General features: G+C 51.4%; 1 protein-coding gene across 2 annotated transcripts in view; it reads right to left on the reverse strand.

Annotated features, from left to right (window-relative positions):
* The window catches only part of galntl6 (polypeptide N-acetylgalactosaminyltransferase like 6), a 109,804-nt gene that overhangs the window by 26,338 nt on the left and 56,621 nt on the right, over nt 1-26,845 (reverse strand). For both annotated transcript variants that reach the window (XM_039750085.1, XM_039750084.1), the window contains exons 4-5: nt 23,804-23,942; nt 18,184-18,350 (exon numbers count right to left, since the gene is read on the reverse strand). In XM_039750085.1, coding sequence (XP_039606019.1) covers nt 18,184-18,350; nt 23,804-23,942 — 306 coding nt within the window. The remainder of the gene's footprint in view (nt 1-18,183; nt 18,351-23,803; nt 23,943-26,845) is intronic.

Raw genomic sequence — 26,845 nt, forward strand, 5'->3', positions numbered from 1 at the left:
AATAGATAGATAGATAGATAGATAGATAGATAGATAGATAGATAGATAGATGAAAGGCACTATATAATAGATAGATAGATAGATAGATGAAAGGCGCTACACAGAGATCTCCTAATGAAGCTCGTGTCCCGCGCAGTTTAATTCGTCGTCATGAACTTCTTTTAGTTTCTTCTCGCCTTCCTCCCACTCAGTTAAGCCGGATGACGGTTCAAATCAGATCGCCAGGTTAGTTCGATTCCCTCCAGGGTCCTTTAAAGCCGCTCGCCGCCTCTTCAGCTTTTGGTCCCCTCGATGGCTGTGGCACTCGTTAAGATTCCACAGGTGACGTTTTTCCAGCGGATGGCATTTTAAATAATGGCAGGATGTCAATCGGTAATGGAATGAAAAAGTCCCCGAATCGATGCAAACAAATTTGCGCGCCGTGCAGCATCCATCTGGACGCGATGTCGAGGGAGTTGGGAGGAAGTGTGTCGCGGCCCCGGTGACTCCGCGGTGACAGTCGGCTCCTTTGTGTCATGCCGGATGCCTTGAGGTTGATGCTGTCTTGTTTGAACTCCGTCAAGTTGGCTTTTAGTTTCTTGCCATGTCGGTGAAGACGGGCAGCTCTTTGGCGAGTGACGTTGAAGTTTGTGAGAAGAAGAGACACACTAAATAAAGTCATTGAAATGATCCTGCATGCAGGTCAGGGCGCTATATAAAAAGAAGTGAGAGACCAGAACCAGCAGAGGCAGCGCAGCCGGTCCCGTTTTTAGGGTCTCATGATGCATGAAGAGGACGCCACCGCGCACTGTAACATGAAGGTCCTCGTTGGCACTGCGCACAACATGAGTGATGTGGCACTCATCGTTTGATATTTGATGCCAGTCTCCCCAGTTCAAGTCCAACTCCTGCTTGTAAAGGAAATGGCAAGAAGCTAAACTGAGAGATAAGGCAGGTGGTCCTGTGAGAAGATGGCACCATTGCCCTACTGGCATTTCACTTTGTCGTCCATCTGAGCAGCAACCCTCCAGCAGGGGTCCCTCAGCTGGTCCACTAAGGATGTAGTCCTCCATGAGGAAGGCGCTATATAAATAATGTACAATTCTTCTTATCATTAAAGGCACAGAGACACAATGACTGGTTGGCCCGTCTTCAGCCCGCATGCCCCATCAGACCCTTTGGCCGCTGCTTCCTTCTCACTGACTCCTCCAGTCATGCATGCCAGCCCACCAGACTAAATGTGAGGGGCCTTGCCAGTCCTGACTGATGATGTAACGCTGTGGACGACTTGGTCAATGTCCTCCACACTGATGGTGGTCTCTATGTGGTGATGAAGTCAGGCTGATGTGTCCGGCAGTCTCATGAACCACACCCAGCATTTGCTGTCCTTCTATGGGCGCAGTGACAGTTACTAGCTGGAGGTGAGGTGGCCACATGTGACACGGGAACTGGAGTGGTGGCCGGTGTGTCCAGAGCAGTGCTGGGCCGCTATTGAAGCTTAGAGTGCCACCCTTCCATCTGCATGTCATTTGCTTTCAGATGTTCAGCTGAGTCATGAGCTCCGATTCAAATGCCACACCCCTGCCCATGGGCACAGGCTCAGCATAATTAAAATGAGAAGAAACGCATCTCAAGTCGTGGAGCAAACCGAGTCAGATGTGTGCTGTCGATGGCCGGACAGCCTGCTGGGTGCAAAAGGGGTGTGGCTGACGGAGGATCAGCTCCCTCTTAAAGTGGATTGGTCAGATCTGATTGGACGACACCTCCTGTCTATCAGAAAAGACTGCAGTGTCATCCCGCAGGCCAGAGAAGGCAGCACATTAAAGTCGATGTCACATTGCATGACAGAGAGTCCTTGGGTAGGTCAGATGTCCTCGTCCCCAGGCCACATCGCTGGCCATGTCAAATTTATCACCTGCATGGTGACCTTGCAGCACTCTTTCTGTGACAGCCAATAGTGTGCTGCCTTTCAGAGCCCATACTCTACGAAGGGTTAATGGGTGCGGCAAGTTCTCCATCTGCCGTGGTACGTAAAACACGAGACATCAGACAGACGTCTCTTCTGTCCGCTAGGTGCCACACACGCGTGTTTCTTATTCCTCGTTGCTCCACCACACGCATTGTGCAATCATCTCCTGTCAGCTGTCACACAGAGCTGCCACCAAATAAACATAAAGTCCAACCTGTCACCGAGTAGTTAGTCTGAGTCATTGGGGACGTCACATTAGGTGACCTCTCTGAGGCTGTGAAAGAAAACTGCTGGTAAAGTTGTGAAATGTGACATGGGCTTAAGGGACAAATCGGGCCGAGCTGGCACATCTCCTGTCATCTGTGTCAGCCTTCATATGTCACCTGGAAGTGGTCACCGTTCTCAGCGTCCAAGCCAGTTGTACTCTGTGAGGGTCTCTCCTCAGGGTCTTCAGTCTCGGAAATGAGAACAGAATGGCAAGTCAGGATGTTTAGGGCAACAAGAAGTTGGGCGTAATGGAGAAGAAACGCGTTGAGCCCCGCTGGATTTGTGAACCTCCATGTTGAGGCTCTGAGATTTGAAGAAACACAAAGGAGTGCCATGATGTCCTCGGGTTGGTGGTCATCTCCATGGTGCTGCATCCCAGCCCGGTGAAGGGTCCTAGAGGACAGCAGCCCCCCTTAAGTATCAGAGCAGAAGGAGCCGTGATGTGTCCACTCACTATTGGGCCTTAAGGAGGACTGGACTGTCATAGCACCCCATTCAAGAGGGGTCCAGCTGCAGACCTCTGGAGCTCTGGGATTTAGGGGCTCGGCTGAACAGCCAATCAAACTGCATGTTTTTGTCACATGATTTGCCACACTGCATGATGCAGTTGGTACCTGAGAGACAGTTCTGCTACATGAGGCCCTCCATGACACACCCACTCGATAGTCATCATGACCCCGCCCACAACAAAAGTGGGTGTGCACAAAATATGGAAATGACTGGGCAGTCATGTGACATCACTGGTAGAAATGGATGTGTACCATCTGATTGGCTCTTCAAAAGAGAAGAGCTCTGGGGGTCTCAGCTGGACTCTACTGGCCCATCCAGCTGCAGGCTTCACCTTCCTCCCTGTCGGGCATCTGGGATGGTATCTGGGATGTAGTGGACCCAGCGGCCAAACCCCAGGGCATCGATGGCATCCTAACCAGAGAGGGATGGTGGCTGGCAGCAAGTTGGCAGGCTGGCTGACCCCCTAAGGTGATCTCACTGAACCTCAATGATCCAACGATTCTGTCCAAGCAACCAGCCTTAGAGACCCCAGGATTAGGCAGGAGATTTTGGCTGGTGAGCTTCTAGTGACCCCTCAGGGTCTCATTGAAATGCACATCCATGTATTGAGAGAAATGTGCAGGACAGCATAGGAAGGTGCAAAAATAAAGAAAGAAAAGAAAACGCGGAGGAGAAGGAGAGATAACTTCGGAATATTGACCAGGATGAGAGGTCAGTCAGTGACTGTCTAGCCCACTTAGTCCTGAACAGGGTCATGGGGGTCTGCTGGAGCCTATCCAAGCTGGCAAAGGGGGCAAGGCAGGAACAAACCCTGGACAGGGTGCCAGTCCACGATGAAAGGTGCTATATGAAAGAAAGAAAGAAAGAAAGAAAGAAAGAAAGAAAGAAAGAAAGAAAGAAAGAAAGAAAGAAAGAAAGAAAGAAAGAAAATACTAATGGTCATTACTTTTCTAATCTTGTCTATCATTAAAGGCACTTTAGAAAATATGCAAGGAACAAAGAAAGGATAAGCGATGCTACGTCATTTCTGAATAAGGGCAGCAGGGTGGCACAGTGGTAGCTCTGCAGCCTGGCATTAATGAGACGAAGGTTCACATCCCCGGTCGCCCCCGAGTTTCACTGTGTGTGTTTGCCCTGCGATGGACTGGCACCCTGTCCAAGGTTTGTTCCTGCCTTGTGCCCTATGCGAGCTGGGGTAGGCTCCAGCAGCCCCCGAGACCCTGCTCAGGAGAGCGGTTTGGAAAATGGCAGGACAGTTTAGAATATTCTTCATGATGAAAGGCGCTGTAAAAAACACACCAAAAGAAGGAAGAAAATAACACTACTAAATCATGGTCGAAAATCGTCCAAAACAAAAGAGAAGAAAAACGAAAGAAGCCCCTGAGAGTGCCGGACGTTTCAAGAGCGTCCTCGTCCTCCCGTGATTTACGACCCCCAGGCCCGCCTCAGGCTGCTCGTAAATGAACATCTCGTCGCGCACTTCAGATGTCTCGTGTCACCGTGTGTCACCCGACTCCTCGGGTCCTTCTTAATCATTTGGCAGTAAAAGCTATTTTTGTGCCCGCACCCTCCCACCCCCGAGGTCCCTCGTCACCTCCCTGCGAGTGACTCGCGCAGTCCTTTAAATCGGGAGGCCAGCGGCGGGCAGCGGCAGTGACAAAGCGCGTCTCGTGCCAGTCGGCACTGCGCCACTCCAGACTGGAAGTGCTACTGGTATTTGGGGTGCAAGGTGGGTCGGGCCTGGTGGGATGCCGGACCCCTGTCCGTTCGGGATGTGAGACGCACGCGCACATGCACATGCCACGCACACGCACACGCACGCGAGCGCGCCGCCGGCCGTGCTTCTTGCCCAGTGAAGTCGGCGGGGTTTGCAGCTCATTCATCAGCTGCAGTGATGGAGCAGCTCGGCTGTGAAAGGCAATTAATCTGCGGGCTTCCAGCTTCTAATTTTAGTCTCGCCGCGCCGTCCCTGGGCGCCGAGCCTCATCTTCTTTGTCACGTCGACTTTTCCGCCTTCCCCTTTTCTCTCACTTTATTTCTTCATTTTGTGTAACGATAATTACGGGGACATTTTCATTATCAAGCGCCTTTCCTCTCGCTGCCCAGACAGTGGGCTCGCCGTAAACGAGACACCTCTACGCCTGGCACACCCACCCCACCCACCAGGGCCAAGAGGCGGGACGCACCATCCTCTAGAAAGCCATTCCATCCGTCGCCAGCAGGGGGCGCTCCTTCTCCTAGAACAGCGAACGAAGGAATGGAGTGTAAAGTGCCGCAGCCTGACAGTCACGGGTTTACGGCCATTCCCGGGCACCTTGTGAATGTTTCTGTTTGGCTGCCCTTTCCTAGATCATTGCCACGCATCCAAGGCTCCTTTGTATCCCTTTGTCCCTCAGGGCCCCTTATGCCCATTTAGATTTGTCAGGGATGGCCTTTTAGATCAGGGGGTCTTCTCTGGGGCCTCGTCATAAATGATACAGCACCCCCTGGTGGACCCCCTGTGTCCCTGCAGCCCATCACTGATGTTTAGATGGCCACCCAGAGCCTCAGTAGTTGATGTCTCTGAAGCCAATGAGTCCCTTAATGTATGTTGTCCCCACACTACTGCCCTCTGCTGGCATCCAGTTGCCCACATGTGGTCTAAGTCTGCCACTTTCCTATCCTATGCTATCCTGCTGTATTTGTTGCCCCAGCTTTCTAGTGCCAATGGCAAATAAATAAACAGAATCAGGCAGTGGGCAAAATGGCGTGATGAGAAATACGCAAGCCCACTGTGACCTAAATCATGAAAGGTGACCAGTGAGGGCATCTGGATTGACCCCAGTAATAACCGATTACCAATGCCATGGGAACAGAGGGGCACATAACACAGCCTTCCTTTGTCTGAGACCGGCAAGGAAACACACCATGATGCACTGCATGTACCCTTTAGGGGGGGCATCCTAACCCGCTTAGTCCAGTTCAGGGGTGCAGGGACACCAGAACCTAACTGGACAGCACTGGGTGCAGGGCAGGAGCCAACAGGCTGGAGGTGCCCACATCAACTTCCCAGGATGGCAAATCAACCCGAGCAGCACCTCTGTGGGGGCGTGGGAAGAAAATGCAGATGGGCACAGGGAGCAACACCAGGAGTCCACACCCGCAGAGCTAACCTCTGTGCCACCGTGACACTCGGCATCCAAAGAGCTTCTCAGGAAAGCGGAGCGTCAAGGTCACAGACTCGTGAGGGTCGGCGATTGTGGCAGCCGCTCTTCTCTGATCAATGAAGACAAAAGCGAAGCGGAGATTTGTTTGGACTGGCCATCTGCCCGACTTCTGGCTGGGTGACAGCTTTGTGACAGGTGACGTGGCACCGGTTACCGGAGGCCTGTCTGGTCATTAAGGTGCTGTCTCTCAGACGCGGACATCTCACAAACGTGCTGGCAGGATAATCCCCTGGCCGAGCTCTGCAGATGAATTAAACATGCGGCAGGCGGCTGCGCCAGTCTGTAGGTCACCCACTGGCACTCAGGGCCTTCTGCTCCTCTTCTTAGGATCATAGTGCCAATATGCGGCATGGGCTTGTACCCTGAACTCCACTGCCTCAATGTACATATAAGTGAGGTAAGCACTGCCAGCTTTATATAGCGCCTTACCATAAGCTGGCACTTCACAGACATCCTGCTGTTAAAATGTGCGATGGGTAGCTGTGCCAGTCTGCAAGTCAGCCTTGCTCCCTCACGCACTGGCACACGCGGGCCTGCTACTGCTCTTCTGAGGCTGAAAACACCAACAGTCGCATGTGTGTGTCCCCCTAAGTGAGAGTTGTACCCGCAGTCACCATCCCAATGCATATGGACACGGTTGGCACTGGCATGGACATATACAACTCCAAGCTTTATATAGTGCTTTCCATAGGCTGGCACCTTGTGGGTATCCTAATTTCTGCAGTGTGAGCATTGGTGTTATCTCTGCAGTGGGCATGGCATGGCCCCTTTGTGGTTTACTGTCTCACTGCCTCCTAGTGGTCAACGTGAAGATGATGCTGGCAGTCAGTGCCCATGGCACAGATTCACCATCATGGCAGGACTGTATTTTATAAAGTGCCCTTCCACGGGGAGGCGGACTTCCACAGTGCACAAGTGAAATGACTCAGTTGGGGTCACATGTTACATTTGAGACTTGGGACCACCAGGGGGCTCCACTTACTGCCCATGTCTTTATGTTGTCATATTTGTCTTTGTATGATATAGCGCCTTACCCTGGACTCCAAAGTGCAAAGCAAAATGAAGGAATGTGAATATTACGGGGGTTTGGAGGCACATTAAGTGGAGACCCCTGGACAGGTCCCCTTCCCCACCTCAGGCCAAAGCGAGTGACACATGGCAGCATCCCCTCCTTTGGCCATTGCAGCCCGCTGTCCTCTTTGGCCTCCACATTCACCTTCAGCCCTCTGCCTGCCCTGACCGACTGCCACCTGAAGAGACCCTCGTCTGTCTGCCGGGAGGTGGAATGGCAGGAAATGTCACCTGATGGACCCTGAGTGCCCTGACTAAAGGAAGTGAAGCTAAAAGGACTAGTGTCAAGGGTGCCAGCCCTGCCAGTGCCACCCACCTCCAGCTGTTGGGCACTGGAGGAATGCCAAGATATTGGAGGGAGAATCTTTGGATTTGAATGACAGATTAAAAAAATAAAAGGGGGAAAACAATGATAAAAACCAAGGGGAGGAATTAGGTCATCACAGAGGCTGGCAGAGTGGCACAAAGGAGGGCATCAGATCAAGAGAAGCTTCACCAGCAGACAAAGATAAAGAGACAAATGTCCATCTGTTCATTTCTCAGAGCTGCTTAACCTCGCTTAAAGCCCAAACTCAACGGCATTGGACTGAATGCCAGCCTACTACAGGGCACACACACACACACGGGCACCAGGCTGTTAGTTAAGTTAATCTGCAGACTCTGGACAAATGTACAGAGACACAGGGAGAGCATGCCAGCTCCACATAGGTGGGCCAGAGTCTGAACTCAAGTCTCGTTCTGGACCTGTGAAGCAGCTTGTGTTTGTGTTGGCAGCTTCAGTTGGGTGGATGTGAAAGCCGCTATATAACTGATAGACAGACAGATCTATGAAAGGCACTATACAAGAAACTAAGAAATAGAAAGATATAACAGATAGATGAACAGGGAAGAAACTGACAGATATTCACACTGGAAGGCACTATATATTACGACAGATGTGAAAGGCACTACAACGGGTAATTAATGCCAGGGCTGCCATCAGTGGGTGGCACTGCTGCCCCACAGCTTTAGTGACTCGGGTTCAGTTCTGCCCCGTTCGTGTGTTCAGGCTGAGGTTCAGTGGCGTCTCTGGCCGCCTTGTCCCCAACTGTCGGATGCCCTGCCCAGGTTGGCAACGGAGAAACGGGTTCAGAAAATGGCGGGACGTCAGTCGCTCCACAGCGTAGAGCGTAATAAACGGCACGCACGAACGGCTGCCCCACAGTCAGGGGGTCTTCTTCCCACATCCTACTAGTTTGTGTTTGTGTCGCCCCCTGGTGGACTGATGTCAGGATTGGCTCCAATCCTCCCTGTGCCCCTCCCGTGCCCCTCAGCTGCTTTAAGCAGGTTGTTATTAATTACAGAAATTACTGAACGATGTAAACACATCCATAAATTAATAAGCAAATCAAAGGACGTCAGAACTCGACACGAAACGCACCCCATAAATTAATAATCAGAAGTGCCGGCGCGGAGACCACCAGCTCAGTGGGATTTTCACAGAAAGGCAGAGTCAACAACCCCCCCCAACCCCAAAGTTCACTGCGCCTCTTCATGCACTGCCCTCGTCAGGACACTGGGGGGCTCCCTGGAGTCCGACGCTGACCCTGAAGCGGCGTGGGGTCGTCAGTCGGGTGGCGCTCGGCTGGCCCCTCATTCTAGCCCAAAAGCCGTGCTGTTCCCCGTCCCCGTCCCCCCCCCCCAAAGGGTCTTGTCACCTTCCGGTCCAAGTCCCAGTCTCGGTCACGCGTTCAGATAAATTACGAATGGCGTCTCGGCTTCACTCTTAAATACGCTTCCGTTTCCTCTTCACGGGATTCCCGATTAAAGTCTCAGACTCGGAGAACTCGGCAGGCGCGGTTAAGACCCGAGACCCGCCCATCCATCTCGGCCTGCTGCATTGTGGGAGATACGTCACTAGCGCCCCCTACAGCAATCGAGTAACTGAAGGAATCAACGATCAGCGTGACGAGTAACGTGACAGTGGGGACAACGAAACACAACAGGAGACTTGAGTAGAAAGGCGCTACATAACAAATAGATATCGAATGCACAATGTTAGATACACACGAAAGGCGCTATATAATAGAGAGAGAGCTATGAAAGACAATATAGAAAAGAAATGCAACAGGTAAGCAGATAGGAGAGGCGGTGCATCAGAGGGCGACACTTTGATTCAACTCAGGTAGACAGAAATGAAAGACAATGGACGGGAGAGGTGATGTGAAAGGCGCTATGTTAAATGTCGTGTAATGGGGAGGTTTGTTTCATTTATTAAATTCGATTTGTAATATTTAATTGGAGGGTCTTGAGTCGCTTTTAAGTGGATGCACTGTGTGACCAACACTGTCACAGTCATTTGACTAAGAGTTTACCAAAGGGCAGGAAATGACATCAAAAGATGTGACAAGAGGGGCAGCTGAACGAAGGCCAAGCATTTGAAGAAACCGTTTGAGATGTTTAAGACCAATTTAGGAACGGGGCTCCGTTAGATCGGCTACGCTTCGTTTGAACCGTCAGCTGAGCAAACTGAAGGGAAAAAACCGAGCAGTTCGCGCAGCGTGGAATTCTGGGATGCAAATAAACAAGCTAAAGCCGAGAATTGTGGGAAATATGCAAATAGCCGCAGGGGCTTAGAAGAAGTGCGCTAAAGCTCAGGTAAACTAAACGGCGTGTCCAAAGGAGGTGCGTGTCAGAAGACGTCAGTTGGGGGGCTTTGGGGGGCTTTGCTGTTTAACTTCTACCTCGTAATTAGCTGCAGATACTTTCAGGGAGATAGAAGAGCAAGACCACCACGGTCGTCACCAAGCACCGGGGTGAAAAGAAAGCGCTCGTCATCGGGGTAACGCAGGCGGACTTATAAGGGAAGTGTGTGTGTGTGTGTGTGTGTGTGTGTGTGAGTGAGAGAGAGAGAGAGAGAGAGAAAGTGGGCGGGCACTGACGTCTACAGTGTGCCTCCCATGAAGAAGAGGACAACATCGTGGTGGCGCATGGACTCTTTAATTACACGGACATTGATCTCTTGCTTCTTTTAGATGAGTTTGAAAGGCGCTATACTAGACAGACAGCATTATAATATATACACATGAAAGGCACTATATAATACATACGTAGATCAGAAGAGATGAAAGGCGCGACCCATTAAATGTCTTATACAGTATCAGATATGAAAGGCACTAAATTAGACAGTAAGACATGAAATCTGCTGAGTTAAACATGAAAGGCGCTATATCAGATAAACAGATGTGAAAGGCACTATATAATACATAAATAGGCAGATAAGGGATATTACAGGCACTATATTGAAAAATGCAGAAATGAAAGCCCCATATTACTTCAGATTTCTAGATGCTGAATTGTCACCAGCACCATCCCATCATGAGCAGAATCGACAGGGACAGGGTGGCCGATCCATGCATGGAACAATCAAGTGCCTCCCCTCAAGGACCCTCGCGATGCTGCAGTTCCGCTCACTGTGAAAGGCGCCATATAAAATGTGGACTGTGAGAGTGAAAGGCGCTATATACATTCCATCGAGATTGGTGGATTGTCATGGTGTTTGTCACCTGCACATCAGCCCGACGCATGCACCAACTTCTTGTCCCCCACCTAATCTGCCACATCTCCCGCCCCCTTGTCCCCTCCCTCATCCTGAATTCCCGCTGACCCTCAGATGTCCGACTTCAGCTCCGCCTGAGCTGTTCCTGGAGTTCCTCTCAGTTCCTCTCGTCCTCGGTGTTAGCAGCACTGATCCTCCCCTCATGAAGCGCGAGACCCTCATTTTGCTGTTTTCTAGTGAGTGGAGCTCCAATGAGAGCGCAGGACCACAAAGACCCCATCAAGAGCTCAGCGGGACGGGCCGATTGGCTCATCACAGATCTCAGCTGGGGGTCTGGCAAATTGCAGAGATGAGAAAAGAAATGAAAGAAAGAAAAACAAACAAAGCGCCAAGTGCTCGAGCACCAGAAAGTGGCACACTGCAGTGTCTCTGGAGGCTTCAGGGCGCTATATACACCAGAACAGCTGATCAGATGTAACACAGACTCAGCTCTGATGTTTAGTGACACCCATGGCACTCATCAGCCCCTGTCGTCACTTAAAAGTCACATTAAAGTCTCTCCTGTGCTCCCCCCGTGCCAGTCCCCCCATCCTTCACCCAGAGTGTCAGCGTGAGGCCACAACTTGTCACCAAGGCCGAGCAGGAGCCTGCTTAACATCTGAGGCACAAAAGCTTTGCTGTAATGGCAGCTGTGACACCTGGCAAACTCAGTCTGGGCAGATATTAGGGCAGCAAACCAGGCTCTTTGACCCGGTGACCCTATAAGGCCATCTGCCCTTTATGCCACTCTTGTGTCCTGATTGTTGCCAAATATTCATCCAACCCACTTAAACCAGAGGCATAGGGCAGGAACCTGGGCATGATGCCAGTCTGTCCCCTCACCCACACTTGCTCCTGATGAAGGGGAGAAGTTGAATGGAAACTCCTTTAATCCACTGCCAGCTTGCTATGCTGCCCCCTGGTGCACACAACAGCGACAACAAAAGGACTGGAGTGCCAGTGAAGCTAATTGTCTTCTATGGGGGCAGCAGTGCACTCAGGGGGCTTGCTGAATTTCAGCTGAAGGTCACTCTAATGCCACCATTGGGTCGACGTTATAAATAGTTCTGGCCACCTACAGTCCAGTGTGAGTATTGTATTCCTGGCACCCAGGCCTGCCCTCTGACCTTTGCCAGCCAAGCCCAGTGTTTCCAGTCTGGATGCCCCTTAGTAGCCCCTTCTCGCCTCTGTGGACCAACAAGTCTAACACAATGCTGGCAGGTGTAGAAGGGGCACAGAGGGGGCACTTTGTGCCCATACACTTAAAAAGGGCAACCGATAATCATGCCGGGGGTGCCTGAAGAGTGAAACAGAACCAAAGGGGTGTTGGCATGAAGTCCCAGGAGCAGAAGATGGCACCCTGTTAAGGCCAGTGGAGAGTGGTGAGAAGGTGGGCGAGTCGTCTATGGACTGATTGGGTGGCATTCAGCACTGACTGGCCCCCTCTGGATGTCACAGGAAGAAGTGCAATGTGTGCCCATCTGACCAGCTGTGCCCTTTGTGCCATGTGCTTTGTGTCTAATTCATCGCTCAGATTTGCTGTCCTGTCTGCACCACACATGAAGTTCTCACTCACAGATGCTTGTGGACTACAAAGTAAGTCGTCATCCAGCTTCACCACAGCTGTGCCCACTTTGATCACATTAACAAGATGCCCATCATTCTATCACCTGCCAACTCATGTGATTCTTGCTTTTCTGCTTCTGTATGTGATATGAGGAGGACTTTGAAATGAGCTCATGCCCATAATGCATGTCATCACCACCAGTCAATAGATATCTCCAGTGAGCCATACCATCCTGGCACACCTAGATAATACAAACGGCTCTGCCAGTCCTGTTTGTAGGCTGCTGTGCCATCAAGCTGACCACCAAGCCCTTTGGTTTAGTGTCTCCCACTGGCACTAGATTCTGGGCAGATGTCAATTTTTGGGGACTGGCTGCATCACATCCTCACTGTTGACCCTCACCACTGGCACTAGCCAGGGTAGTGTGCACAGCCCACTGTTATGACTGTGTGCCCAGACACGGTGCCCACTCCATTATTTAATTAGCTGATGGCACCACCACCATAATGTAAGATGGTTTTAACAACTGATTCTGTGGTGCCAGGAGAACAATCCGACCAGACAAAGCAAGGAGCTGGGCAGAGACTGGAGGAAACAGAAGGCAGCGCACCCTGGCATCGACATCAGGGAAGAGGATGAGGAGAGGGTGAGCTGATCTTGGAGTGAAGTGGGCACAACACAAGTCTGTCCTCATCTAGAAGTACCTCAACTTCCTCAAAGCCCTGACCAAAGCTTACATGTGTCCATCTTGGTACTTCCATCATAACTGGTGGCATCACATCCTGGCAGAGAACCTGCTCAGCCAAGGGTGGGTGTTGAAGGTGGCAATCAGTATGCCAGGCTCCCCACCGTCTTCTGTTCAGGACATGCAGAACGCCTGTGTCATTTGATGGGGTTGTTGGGGGGCTTAGACATGCGTCGTGGGCATCGCTGAGCTTGTGGACCCCATGTTTGGAGTTTTGATGCCTTCATCTTCTCGAGTTTTGATTTTTCAAGTCTTTATTCCTGCAGCAGCTGGTCGTGTTTGCTTTGGAGTTTATTGTTTACGGTTGCTATGTCGGTTGCTGGTCATGTGGTATAAAGGTTATCAAGCTCCGCCCACCCAGCAGCAGGCCACTACTAAAAGCTTCCCAGCTCTTCGGTTCATAAAGGCGTCTCCATGGCGATTGCTGTGCCGGGGTCTTTGTGACGGTCACCCTGACTGCTTTGTCCTGCTTTGGCTTTTGGTTCTCATGGCTCTTTTTTGTTTCCTCTACTGACCCTCAGCACCCGCTGTCACCCTGGTGTTCATGACAGTCATGGGTGACAACGGTGGCCAGTCAGGAGTGACACTGTGCCCAACACCATGTGGACTGACCCTTGTGTCTTATTGTTACAGGACAGCAGGACACCCGTAACTGGACTAGGTGGTGCGTCATTACCGTCACTCAGGTGGCCACCATAATGGATGGACAGAGGGAGACGGGTGTCCCCCAAAGTACACCAGATGGCAGCATCCCTCTCGTGGTCTCATGGGGGCACCCATTTGGACACCCACAAGGTAGCCTGAAACTTGAGGTTCCAATAAGCCACCCTATTGGGGACCCAGGGTGACACTTGAGGGAGGAGGCTTCCCTGTCTTCTTGGGCCCAGTAGTGATGTGTCTGAAGTACCCCCGGGTCACACATGAACAGGATCCCCTCAGCCTCAGCCCAGATGAAGATTGGAGGAGGGCAAAGCCCACCTGGAGGGAGGGGGCGGGGGTGCAGTGGGGAAAATGCTGAGGGTTGTGCTTCTGCAATGGGAGGTGTGGGAATGGAATGGAACAGCAGATGTGTTCTGTGGTCTGAGGCGCCCCCTATTGTCACTTTGTGGCCACCTGACAGGCATGTGGGCATCTGAGACTGGGGGACGCCATATTGGTGCCATCTGGAGGTGGTCCATACAAGGAACTGTCTAAGGGTATAAGAGATGGTCCAGTGGAATGGGCAGCTCTGGGTGGCACCTAAGCAGATAGAAGTCACTGAAGAAGTGACGGGCACTTCAAAGACCCCCTTAGGCATATTCTGCATATGCAGGTGTGTTTTGGGGGTCATTGAGCAGAAGCTGACATCCTTTTGTGATGTTGCCCCCCTGAACTTATCAGTGCCCTCAAAGCAGAGTGCGCTGAGATCTCCACATGCTGGAATGTTAAAGGTGTGAAGAAGTCATGAAATGGCAGTGGAGGACGAGTTACGAGGCTGAGGACTGGAGATGCCCCTTTGTGTGTGGCACACCCTGATCAGAGCTGCTGCCTAGCTGTGCCCGCTACGCCTCCGTCATTTAGTCATCTAAATAAAAATACGAGTAACGTGACCCTCATGAACTGTCAGTGAGTCTCTGCCATCTGGTTCTCTTCTCAGTGTCCTGCTGTGCCACTTGGCACCACATGGTCCTGCCCATTAAGGAGTCACCTGAGGTGCTGGGGCCTTGTCTGGGATCAGACAGATGGAGGGATGGAAACTGAAACAGGAAGCCCCTGAAGGTCCAAATTTCTTGTCCCCCCACCTTCTTCAGCCCACCGCCATCACCCAGTGGCTCGGCCCCCTTGGGCTGCTGCCGATTAGCACTGAGAGGAAACGAGCAGAAATGACCACACCAGACTGGTCTCATACTGGGAATGCCGGGAAGACCGCAGTCAGGAATGGCAGAGCTGTGGAGTTGTCACCAGACTCTGTCAATGACACAGAAAGGGCCTCATAGGCCTATTATATAGCGCCTTGCACACCTGTTGATTTGTTATATGGCACACTTTCACAGGTAGGTGTTTGTTGTGTCTCTGCTGTCCCATCTTTTGAGTTCTTATAAAGCGCCTTTCACGTACACCTCTCTGGAAAGGCAGCCCCTCGGACACACAGACAGACAGACAGACACCACAAAGCCTTAAGCGCCAACTCAGTCCTTCGTCCTCTTTCTCTTCCGCCTCTACTCCTATCCCCACAAGCTCCGTCTTCCTCGTCCCGACTCCAGCTCCCTCATGACTTATCTCCACCCAGACGTACTCCAGGTGCCCCCTGATGAACCTCCTGCAGCACCTCCAGGTGTGGCACAAGTGCTGGCGTCCAGGGCTCCTCACACTTCTGGGCACCCCCTGGTACAGGGTTGAGCTTCCAAGCTCCATTTCCGTGGCCCCCATACCAACCAGGGCAGCTGCCCTCTCGTAACCTGGGGGAGGTACAGTCCTTCTCCCAGTCCTTCCAGGCGTCCTGTCTGGGCACTGTCCCCAAGCGCCCGCCACACCTCATATAGCGCCTTTCATATCCTTCACTAGTCAAAGTGCTGCATGCTGATTGGCTCACGTAAGTCAGAACATCACTGGAGACGAGATGACAAGGACCTCATTGTGAAGAAGACATGGACTGGCGTGCGTTCTGTCTTGGATGGGTGGCACTCTACCTGGATGGGCAGCCTTTATAAAGGGTGGATGGAGGGAGCAGCCCACCCAATACTGCTACTACTACTACTACTATTATTATTATTATTATTATTATTATTATTATTATTATTATCTTCCTTATGATTTGGGTGACTTCTTTTATCCAAGGCAGCTTACAACATCTGAGACACCATTTGTTTCATTTCTTTGTTTTTCCAGTTGAAGTGCCAACAGGTGAAGTGGCCGCCTCAGGGTCTCAACAGTTAGAAGCAGGATCTGAACCCACCAACACAGGGTTTGAAGTTCAAAACCGTAACCAGCACCCTACTGGGGGTCTCCCATACTCTCACTCATAGGCTGCCTGTAGTTCCAATGGGTGGCCCTGCTGGGATTCTGAGGAGCCACCAGGGGGAGCTGTGGTTAGCTGTATGGGGAGTAGGGAGCTTCCTTCTGAATTGGATACAAAATGGTGGCCCTGGAAATACCCCCAGTTCTGGCATGAAGGAAGGTGCTACACCTCAGCAAGGAGTTGGAATTCATGAAGGGAGGACGACACTCACTTGGGAGGAGAAGAGGAGGAAAGGAAAGTGTGTGTTTGTGCTGGGGGGGCATAAAAGAAGAAGAATTGTTTATAGTGGGACAGCCTTATGGAGACCTCCTATTTATCTGAACCCAGGATTTGCTCGGTGAAGTTATGACTGGGGCTTTGGGCCTTGCATTGCCCCCTACAGGTTACAATCTATTGTGCAGCACCCTTCATATCTATCAGCTGTCACGTCACTGGAGAGGTCTGACATAATGACAGTAAGAATCTCACTGGAGATGTGACACCAATGACCTGCCAGCTGATTTGCCACACTGAAACCCCCTATGGTCAAAACCTAGAGGTGGATGGCATATTTCAGACTATTCAGGGCTGATGAGTTCCCAAGCACAGTGTGGGGGCTTCATGATACCCTATGGACCCTTCAAGTGTCACAGAGTGCCACAGCTTATAAGGGGTTTCAGTTCTGATCCTCTGGTATCGTTAGAGACCAACTGCTACACTGAATGTGCTGCCCTCTGCTGGCCTGGATGATTTTCAACCTTGACGATGAAGGCTGCTCAGACTCTGTTCATGTTTAGCATGTCGTCTGCCTACCCAATGAACAAATCAGAAAACATTAAATTTTAGTTTATGTTGGCATCTAGGGGACACCTCCATGCATATCTAAATACCCACCCCAGGACAATGACATTGCTGAAGTCACAACACTATCTCCAACCAGAGAGTGGACAGGAAAAATTAAGATGACCAACAAGATGTTAGATGATATGGCGTCCATGATGTATGAAACAGACGTCTCAGGTAACACAGGGGTGAGGCCTCATCTGCAGTACCAGGGTCTCTGTATTTCAAAAAAGACACAGCAGCAGCAGAGAAGGCCCAAAGGAGAACAACGGGGTTGATTCAGCACCATGGAGAGCATCAGAGAGTGGAGGAGCTGATCTAACGGAGACTTAGAGGACACAAGACTTTAGTGGACTTTAAGAAGGCCAACAGAACATGTGCCTCTATAGCGCCCTGCTTGTGTGCAGAGCAAGTCGAGGGAGCTTACGCTTAGGCTCCATGAACAACAACATGCATTTCCAGAGCACGTTTCCATACAAATGATGTCACTCAAAATGCTTTACAAGATGAAGTAAGAAAAATATAGAAAAAAATATATAAAAAAAGATTAGGAAATATAAAGTAACAAAGAATAAAGTAAGATCCGGTAACAAAAAAACAAATAACGAAATCTGCAGGCGTTCCGAAGCCACGAGACCACCCAGCCCCCCTAACATAAAAGATCTCAGTCACTCCTATGGCCCGCTAGTAAAGCGCTCACATCTACTTATTGGAAAAAGGCTAAGCAGCCGCCGAGAGAGTCCAGAGCTGATTCAGGACCACGGACAGCGGCCGACGAGGAGCCCCGCTCGGCGGATTCAGCACCACGGAGAGCAACGGAGGAGCAAAGACTACTGGAGTTGACAGACGGAAGAGATTTAAATTAGGGAGGGAATTGGAGACGCCGAAGGTAACTGGCATTTCACACACACACACACATATCTTCAGACAGAGAACCACAAACACGGAATAAGTGACCAAGCAGTGACGGACAGACGGACATTGGGGACCCTCAGAACTCAATCTGATGTCATTTTGGAGTTAAAAAAGTCAAGAGGATTGTCAGGTTTTGCTGGGCCGGGTGACTCATTCTTGTCCACGTTGGATTTTCCTTATAAAGCTAAGGGGTGAGCCCTCTGAACTGACCGTCCATACTGTCTTTACTGTCCATAGTGCTTCCCAGTACAAATCCACAGTTCAACACACTGAAGTCAGAAGGGCGACTCGCTCAGGGTCACATCGTGAGCTGCAGGTGAAGCTGAACTTCCATCCTCGTGACTGACACGCCAAACCCTGAGCCGCTAAGACCACCCACTTGACGCTGTAAAAATGACTATGCACAGGACAACCTCAGCCGCCTGTGGAGTTCAATTCAATCATTTTAAAAAGCGGCACCAGCTGAGGACTCAGTGAGAGAGCCCCCCAGGACCACCCAGCACCAGCGCAAATCCAGAGAAGCAAGCAAATGAAATGAACACATCAAGAGGCCTTACCTCTGTCACTAAAGTCGTCGACCAGGATGATTTCAGCGATGAGATCATCGGGCGTCCGGTTGACGATGCTGTGAATTGTCCGCAGGAGGGAGGACCAGCCTTCGTTGTGGACGGGGATGATGATGCTGGTATTGGGCAGCTTTTCCAGGTAGAGCTTCTGTTTGCAGCTAAGGAGTGGAAAAACAAAAAGGTGAGAAGTGGACATGGCACTCGCTTCTGCCCTCTGGTGGGCTCTGAGACTGGCAGTTAGACCCCAGAGTCTTATCAAAGATGGGGGCACTGCTGCCTTACATGGTTTGGACACGGGTTCAGCATCATAGCAGTTCCCATGTTTTACTGGGTGGTCACCTGCGGAGACCCCAGCCACATGTTCCTATCCAAAGACACTGGACTGGCATCCCCTCTACAGAGGGGTCTCAAACCAGAGCTTCACACAAACCCACCTTTGGAAATGAAATCACAAAAATGTAAGAACTGGACAGGCGAGGAGGAGATGTCTGATCTCCTTCTGATGGGCTTGCTGGGTTCAGCTTGAAAAGGATGGAGTGAGCAGGAAGGAGTGGGCACAGATGACCAGGCCTGCTGTGTGACCTGAGGGGGCATAGTGGGGCACCACTCTGTGCTGCTGCCTCCTTCCTCTGGACTCTTGCTTTCAGGTACTGAGGTTTGTATATTTGGCTAGCTGCCTTCTCTACTTTGGACCAGCGTTGGTGCCCTGTGATGCCACCTCCTTGAGTCGGGATTGGCACACAGACCTGGAAGCCACAGTGACAAATAATAATAATTCCACAATAAGCATTGGCAAATCCAAAGGCATGGACTAAAGAAGACAAATGAATGAAAGGAGCGCAGGTCATCATGTGACATCGGCCATGTTGGCCCCTGTCGGGCCCGTTAAGGCACAGCAGCCCCGCATTGTGCTGGCAGACTTTATGTGGCACGCGATCTCATCACTTTGAATGCCAATGCGTGTGACAGCAAGTCGATTTCTGAACACATCACCCTGAGCTCCCAATGTGCTCGATGCTCAGATCATCTGCCCTGACTGCTAACCCACATGTCGGTGCCATGCGTGCCCGCATCCATCCTGCCATCCCACATTGAAATTAAAACAGTGGCCTCTGCAGTTTTCTGACGTTCTGTTTCTGAACTTTCCCAGCGTGCATCTCTCGGTGAACGAGTCGCGTCCTTTACTGATGACGTTTGTGTCATTTGAGTGCGACTTGTTGGTTTAGTGAGCCCATTGCGTTTCCTAATTCTCGGGCATATGCCACATATAGCGCCCTCATCTTGCGTTTATACACCTGTACGACTCTGCTAAGGCCAACCACTCTTGGTGGAAGTCCAGCGGAGTTGATGAATTTCAAAACTGAACTCACTTCTGTTTATCTTAGTATAGCGTCTTGACAAGCTGAAAGGTCGCCGCCCGCCTCAGAATTTCAGATATTAATAATAAAGAGATCTTTACATTTATATAGCGCCTTTCTTTCTCTCTTTCTCACTACACACGTTGCTCTCCATGCAGCACCCCGCTCTCCTTACTGCGAGGCAGATGCCCCCTACTGGTCCGAGGGTCCTTTGCTTGGCGGGCTCATGACTTGCTGGTTTTGATGGGCCATTCTTTTGGTATTTCAAGCCTTTACCCCTCAATTAACTTCACCTGCTGGCACTGCCATGGCATGGACACCTCACACTGGCACAGTCCATTGTTCACCTAATACCAGGTGTAGTCAGTGATTGTCCTTCAATGGAGTTTCAAGCCATACAAAGCCCACCCATTGTATGAATATGCTAAGCAGAAGAGTGGCATCACACATTGAGCAGGGACTGCAGCCACTTTGGTGACACATGCGGGCACTGAGAAAGTCTGTCACAACACCGCTGAGTGCCATCTGACCACCTCCAATGTCCCCTGTGCACTCCCACTGGCTGCTGGGAATTGATGTCCTCTCAGTAGCTGTGCCACAGACTGGTGCTCACACAGTCACTCGGACTGTCCTCAAAAAACGTCACCGCTGTCACCCAGTCACTGCTCCAGGAGAATCAATCAGATCACCGTGGTGGCACTCAGTGACCAGGCCAGTGGCTGCTGCATCCATACTTGTCAGGTCTTGCACTTTGTAAAGCTCAGAGCACTGTGGTGGTCTTCTTTACCTCCTGCCCCCCACTCGCCCCTTTATGCCCCTTTCAGTTTTGGGATTTCCCTTCAGTGTGTCCCGTCTCTGCTCTCCTTCCCCTCTGTTCATATTCCACTTCTTCCTCACATTTATTCCTATGGGGCTCCATGTTCTTCAATCCGGGACAGCTGATAGAAACACAGAGGCAGCTCTGCAGTGGGGTGGTGGAGTGGACTGGGCAAAGAGTGGGCATGAGAGGAGCACCTCACGCTGGCAAAGCCATCAGGCGCAGAAGAGCAAAGAATGAAAAGTGGGCTAAAAGAGCGAAGGGAAAGACTGTGAAGTGCCTTGAGCATGGGAAAGGCGCTATATAAATATAATGTATTATTATTATTATTATTATTAAATTAGTGGACATGTTGATACAGATGGATAGACAGGAAAGGCGCTATATAAGAGAAAGATACTCGAGAAAGGCGCCACATAATAAATAGATGGGGAAGGCTCTACATACTAGAAAGATGGCGAATGTGTCATACAATAGTGAGGCACACTGGGAGTGGTTTATTTGTCCCATGGGGTAAATTTATCATAACTGATGTAGCACAGTATTGGGGGGCAATTACTTTTTCACACGAGTAATGAGTAAAGACGGCCTTGTGAATTCTCTCAGTTCCCTTCCTCTATCATTGCATTTTGTCTAAAGGTCTGAGGCATTCATTGTGAAAAAGACCAGAATGGGGGCAAATACTTTTTCCCAGCCCTGCTAATGGTGGTCCTGACGGCTTTGCCTGCCCCTATTCCCATCTCCCCCAAGCCCCCAACATCCTTCTTTCTGGCCAGGTGACCATGAGATGTGACTCCTGGGATGAAAGCCACATGGATGGCCAAAGAAGATGCAGCCTGGCAGACTGGGCACCCATTGACGGGGGGGTCTGTGGGATATGGAGGCAGAAGGACTTCCCACTGTGCCACCATACTGCTCGGCATTGAAGACAGGCAGCGTGGCAGTCAGGCCCTGAGGGGACACTCGCGTCCCTGAGGTTTATTTTAATGTATTTAGGAGTGTGTGAGATCTGGGCAGATATTTGGAATGCAAATTGGAAGTCTAATTGTCATGCGCTAATTTGCATGAGCTCTAATGAGCCTCACGGGGACGGCAGGTCTGGGGGGTGCGTGAAGTCATTTATCATAATTACGATGAAGGACGAAATAAAAGGCACACCAGGATGGGCACAGGCTGTGTTGGAGTTAATCTGCTGCGCCCCCCAGGTGCCCGCTGACCTCACGATTCACTTGTGGAATGCGAACAAGACGGTGAAGAAGGACCCTCGCCAAAGTCGTCACCGCCACGCTTATCGTCTAACGTCCTCCACTGTGTGCCGCCCAGTCGCCCGTGGTGTGTTCAGGTTTCAGCAGCTTTAGAAGGTGGGCAGCATGACAGTGGCACACAGCACTTGGAGACCCGTGTCAGCTGCCATGTTCTCCTGGTTTTCTGTTGTCCTCCATTCACTTTCTGGTCCATCTTATTCTCGGGGCCAACGCCTGTCCTGGCAAAATTGGGCACGTGGGTGGTAATCCAGCTCAGGGGGTCCACTCGCTCACATCGGACAGATTTGGTGCCACTGGTCACTCTGTGCATTGACCCATCTGGGATACTACCTGGAGAAAGGCCAGGACTTTAACTGGGAGCGCTGGGGGAGGGGGAGGGGGTGTTGAGCCACCACCAAAGGCCAGTATGGTAGGCCAGCTGATGACTCTGAACTGGTCCCAGATGGGTTCAGGGTGTGTGTGTGTGTCCAGCCCTGGATTCCACATGCTGGCATCCTGAGGCTTCATGTTAGATGGATGGGTTGAGGAGCACAAAGGAGGGTCAGCCGGACCCCCAAGTTTCCATTTATGTCTGCAGCTGATCGTGCGGATGGAGATGTGGCAGGTGAAGAGTCACATGGGGGCCTTGGGGGTTCAACACGATGACGTTGTTTGTTCCTGTAGCTGTGACCGTCCGTTTGGGTAACTGAAGAGGAGACCGAGTGACACTGGAGCCACTAGGGGGCAGCACTGTTTTGCTTTTTCTTCTTTTTTTTGGACAGTTTTGTCAATAAACCCTTTAGTTGTGAGTGTCGCTAAACTGGGCCGGGGTTTTTGCTGTTCTCCTCTCCCTTTTTGAGTTGATGGTTCCTGGTGGCACGTGCAGGTCACAAAGCCTGCCTCTTGAGTTTTCTTCATTCTTTTCTGAAGGGTGACAAGGCCGTCTGAGGGTCACTGGAGGTCACTTTGCCCGGAGTCTTGTGGGTTAAAGTCCCCCAGCCAGAGTCTGCCCAAGGGCAGTGTGGGCACTGATGAGGCTGAAGAGTGGGCCACTGTGGCTCTCCGTCTCCAGCGCCGGTCCCCGAGGACCCTGTGGTGTCCCTCTGATGGCCTACATTTGCACATTAATGTGACTCCTCACAATATACGACTCGGAGAATTCACTGACGCATAAATCCTGGCTGAGATGAGATTGAGACGGGCGCACAGCCCGCCACTCCCTCCTCTCCGGGCACAGGATTCTCCGCTGGCAGCATAATGAGGACCAAATTAATTCGGCACTAAAGAAAACGAATGTCGCTGCTTAGCGGGGAATGAAGTCGACGCGGCCCCTCCAGGTGTGATCGGCGGCCATAAATTACGAGCTGCGCAGCTCCGTCGCCATTAGAAATGGGAGCAGCGAGGGTCCTGGGGCCGACGCGGACCACCTGGGGCAATGCAAACTCTACAGAGGGCCACATTTGGAGGGAGAGAAACTGCCGGGCCTTTACATAGAGTGTGCCAGGCCTAGGTGGCGCATAGAATGGCATCGCCGTGCGTGTCGACGTTTATCGACGTGTCACCAGTCGTGTGTTTACGAGCAGCACTGCGTCATTACATGTGACAAATTAAACTGGATTTGATTTGATGTCTGGACACTCAAGGACGGGGGGCTCCTCCAGTGACAGCAGCCCACCCGCATGTCTTCTCAGCTGAGCCAACACATGACTTACCCCACCTGGGCCCTCTGTGCCCTCCTATCTGGTCCTTATGCCAGTCTGTTTCAGTCTCATCACCCCTTACGATGCCAGAACACATCGGGCCTGTTTATTGTCACCCCCTGCTGGCATCTGGTGTCACTCAAGGAGGAGGACGGGGCCACCAGTGGTAGGCAGGAAAGATGGAGGGGAGAAGAGAAAGGAAGACTCTGGAAGTGGAGAAGGAAACACACTGAAGGCTCGATGGGCTGGTGCTGCTCCTGAGTTGGCACTCATGGCGTCAGCGTCACGACCATTCCACTACCGTATTTTACACAATAACCAATTTGCCTCCCAGTGCCACACTCTGCTAGTTGGCTCTAGTGCCCCCTGGTGCCCACTGTGAGCTGAAGCAGCCTTCATGGTGTGGCACGTTACTCAAAGTTGTGCTTCAGTGCTTGCTGTGCCGCTCTAAGTGGAGGGCACCCCCTGCATGGGTACACAGTGTGCACTTACTTTGGGTGTCTGATGTCGGGCAGCGAGCGGTCCAGCGCGATGTTGTTGCTGACGTGGATGTTAAATCCGTTCTCCCGGTACGCCAAGTCGTCACTCTCCTCCTCCGTTAGTGGGTACGGCTTTCCGTGCTCCCCTTTACCTACAAGACAAGGCAGAGGGCTCAGCATGGACTGGCACTTCAGATCAAAAAGGACATCGATAAAATAACACCCCGCCCCTAATTTAAATATCGTTCAGTGTGATTGGCTGCAAGAAAACCAAGAAAAACAATCAACCTGTCAATCAAGCACAGTGAGAGTCGCATTCTTCACATACAGCTGTTCTCACCTCTTCCCAGTAGAGGGCAGTGGCAGCAGTGGCACAGACTGGCACACCACCTGAGCTAGTCACATGACCACAGTGGAAAGTGGCACAGTGAAGGGCAGTTTGAGCTTCAGCCCAAGGCGGAGGGGTCCTCACACATTTATTTTAGCCGTGCCAAGCATGTGTGCTAAGGGGACACCTTCATGGCTCCTGCCAGGTGAACCGACAGGGGGCGCCATCACTAACACAACCTCCTTTTACTGCCACAGTCCAGAGGGACATCAGCTGGAGGACGAGTGACCTTACATCCCCGCTGACCCATGAGGCCCCGCCCCTTCTAGGGGGTCGCTTCTAAACCTGGCGAGTCACTGAAATGGGCGTCGACCATAGGAGGCGGAGCTCCAGGCCGTCTCTTCTCTTTTCTTTTGGTCACAGCAGAACCCTAACATGTGGATTGAGCTGCCACCCCAACTCTTTGGTGGTCTCTGTCTCCTTTATTTGATGCCACTTGACCTTCACTTGAATAAGTAAGACGGAGCACCGTGTCACATGTTGGGTCATCGTGGTGTCCCAAAGAGGAGCAGAAATGACTCGAGCGAGAGCACAGCCAGCACGTTGAGGGCTCCAAAGAGAACGGGGGGCTTCGTCAATCCAGGCTGAAGAAATCAGAGTCCCTTCTGAGGATGGCACTCCTCGGTGACAATGTCCTTAAACGCTGGCAGTCGGCTTTGGCTGTGCTGGCAATGTGAGCCGATAGAAGAGGCGCCGATCCAAGGGTCTTAGAAGTGATTCTGGCTGCCCGGCCTCGGCTAGTGGACAGTCGGTCAAGATGGAGAGCATCTGAGGGGCCAAGCTGAGAAAAGTCTGGAGGACAGTCCTGTTATCATAGGGGTCCGAGTTGGTCAGATGAGGCGTTCAATCAACTGAAGAGCTGATATCTCTAGCATGGTGACCCTCTTGGGGGCACAGGTGGGCAGATTGAAGGCAGTGGTCCCAGGAAGCAGGCAGGTCCACCTCACCAGGGTCTGTACTTTTCCTTTTGCTTCCGAGTCTCCACTTCCCATCTGGGTACGGCTGCCATGCCAATCCATCACACAGTAAGCACTTTGCCCTGGCATGAAGCTGTGTGGAGTGGACTGTACTGCCCGCTGGTGCCCGCTGTCAGACATTATGCCATTTTGAGAATGGGCCACAGAGGGCACTGAACATTACTGGCAGGTCGGCCTCTTCAGTGTTGCCAAGGAATTAAACTGGCAGAAGTGAGTGGGCAGAGAAACTTGACCTAAAGCCACCACACCTAATGAAGATGGCTGGTGTGGGGACCGCCGAGTACTCAGAAAACCAAGGGAGTCCATCACGTGCATCACGTCCTTGGGTTTGGTCAAATCACGCAGAGACGTCCATTAAAGCCTGATGTGCGCCACACAGAAGGCCGGTGGTATGCGGGGGTCCAAGTTGAGTCCTTCAGACTTCAGGAGCAGCCCCCTTCCTCGGGGCCTTCAAAAGAGAAGAGGAGGATCGGGAGAAGAAACGGCGACAAACGTTGTGCAGAGTTCATCAACCAGAATCAAAACCCATCTGTCACCAAGTGCCACCAAACATGTCCTCACTGCTGAACAGGTCCCGTGTCACACATTCAAGGCTATGACAATATCAGCAATGCCATCACTGATCGTGAGAGGGCGCTGTTGGTAACTGGTCTCCTTTTTACCTGCTAGGACAGACCAAACACAAGATTTTGATGTCACCTCCTCTGTCACCAAACTGCCACCAAACATCCACTTTGGATGGAATATAAAGATGGCCGCACCAAAAAGTGGCCAAGAAGTCTCTGAAAGTGAAATTGTCTTTATTTAGTGACCACCGTGACCTGCTCTTTGTCATCTCACTTTTTGGCTTTCCCCACCATTGCACAGGGTAGACCCTCATGGCAGCCCACCCTCCTTTCTGTGCCCTTCACCACAAACTGCTGCATTTGATGCCCACTCATCACTACTTGCATTGAAATCCATTTAGGAAAGCTGGGGATGCCAGCAGGGGGCGCGTATCCTGTGGTTTGTGTGAGGACCCTAATGCCTCAGTGCAGGGACGGGGACATCGCACTGTCAACATTGGTGACATCCTTTTCATGAGATGTAAAATGGTGGCCTTGACTCTCTGTGGTCATTAAAGACCCCTGAGGAGTTTGTACCCTGATGTCCTGGCTACAGGGCCCACCACACCCTGGTCATTCTGGACCCCCTAATCACCCCTCCACCACCTAATAGCTGATATATGGTGAGCGTACTGGCACAAGACTGGCAGCTGTCACTTGGTCCAGGTGGATGTGACACACTGATGATGGTAGTGCTCAGTGCATTGGAAAGGCACTATATAAATGAACTGTCCCTCTGATGTCACCTCCTGTCACCTGAGGCTAACGCAGAGTGGGCTGTATCTGCGCCAGGGTGCCAGCCAGGCCTGCGCTTTAGGGTCCTGCTTGATGTCCTCTTTGTTCTTTCATTGATGTTAAAGTTACATTTGTTAATCATCTCTGCCTGTGTTGGTCTCCATGCCTCTTGTGAGAGGAGCTGCCCCCGCCTATAAATCCAGAGGGTCTCCCACCATTCCTGGTGAATGCCCTCCAGAGTTGGTGAGTCTCTTTGTGTTTATCGCTCTTCTGGGTTTATTGGATTTCGGGATTTTCAACTTTCTGCTCCGTGGTTTGTTGACCTCACTTTTGGAATCCATGCGTGACTT

Source organism: Polypterus senegalus, chromosome 4 (assembly GCF_016835505.1).
Source record: "Polypterus senegalus isolate Bchr_013 chromosome 4, ASM1683550v1, whole genome shotgun sequence".
Taxonomy (NCBI): domain Eukaryota; kingdom Metazoa; phylum Chordata; class Cladistia; order Polypteriformes; family Polypteridae; genus Polypterus; species Polypterus senegalus.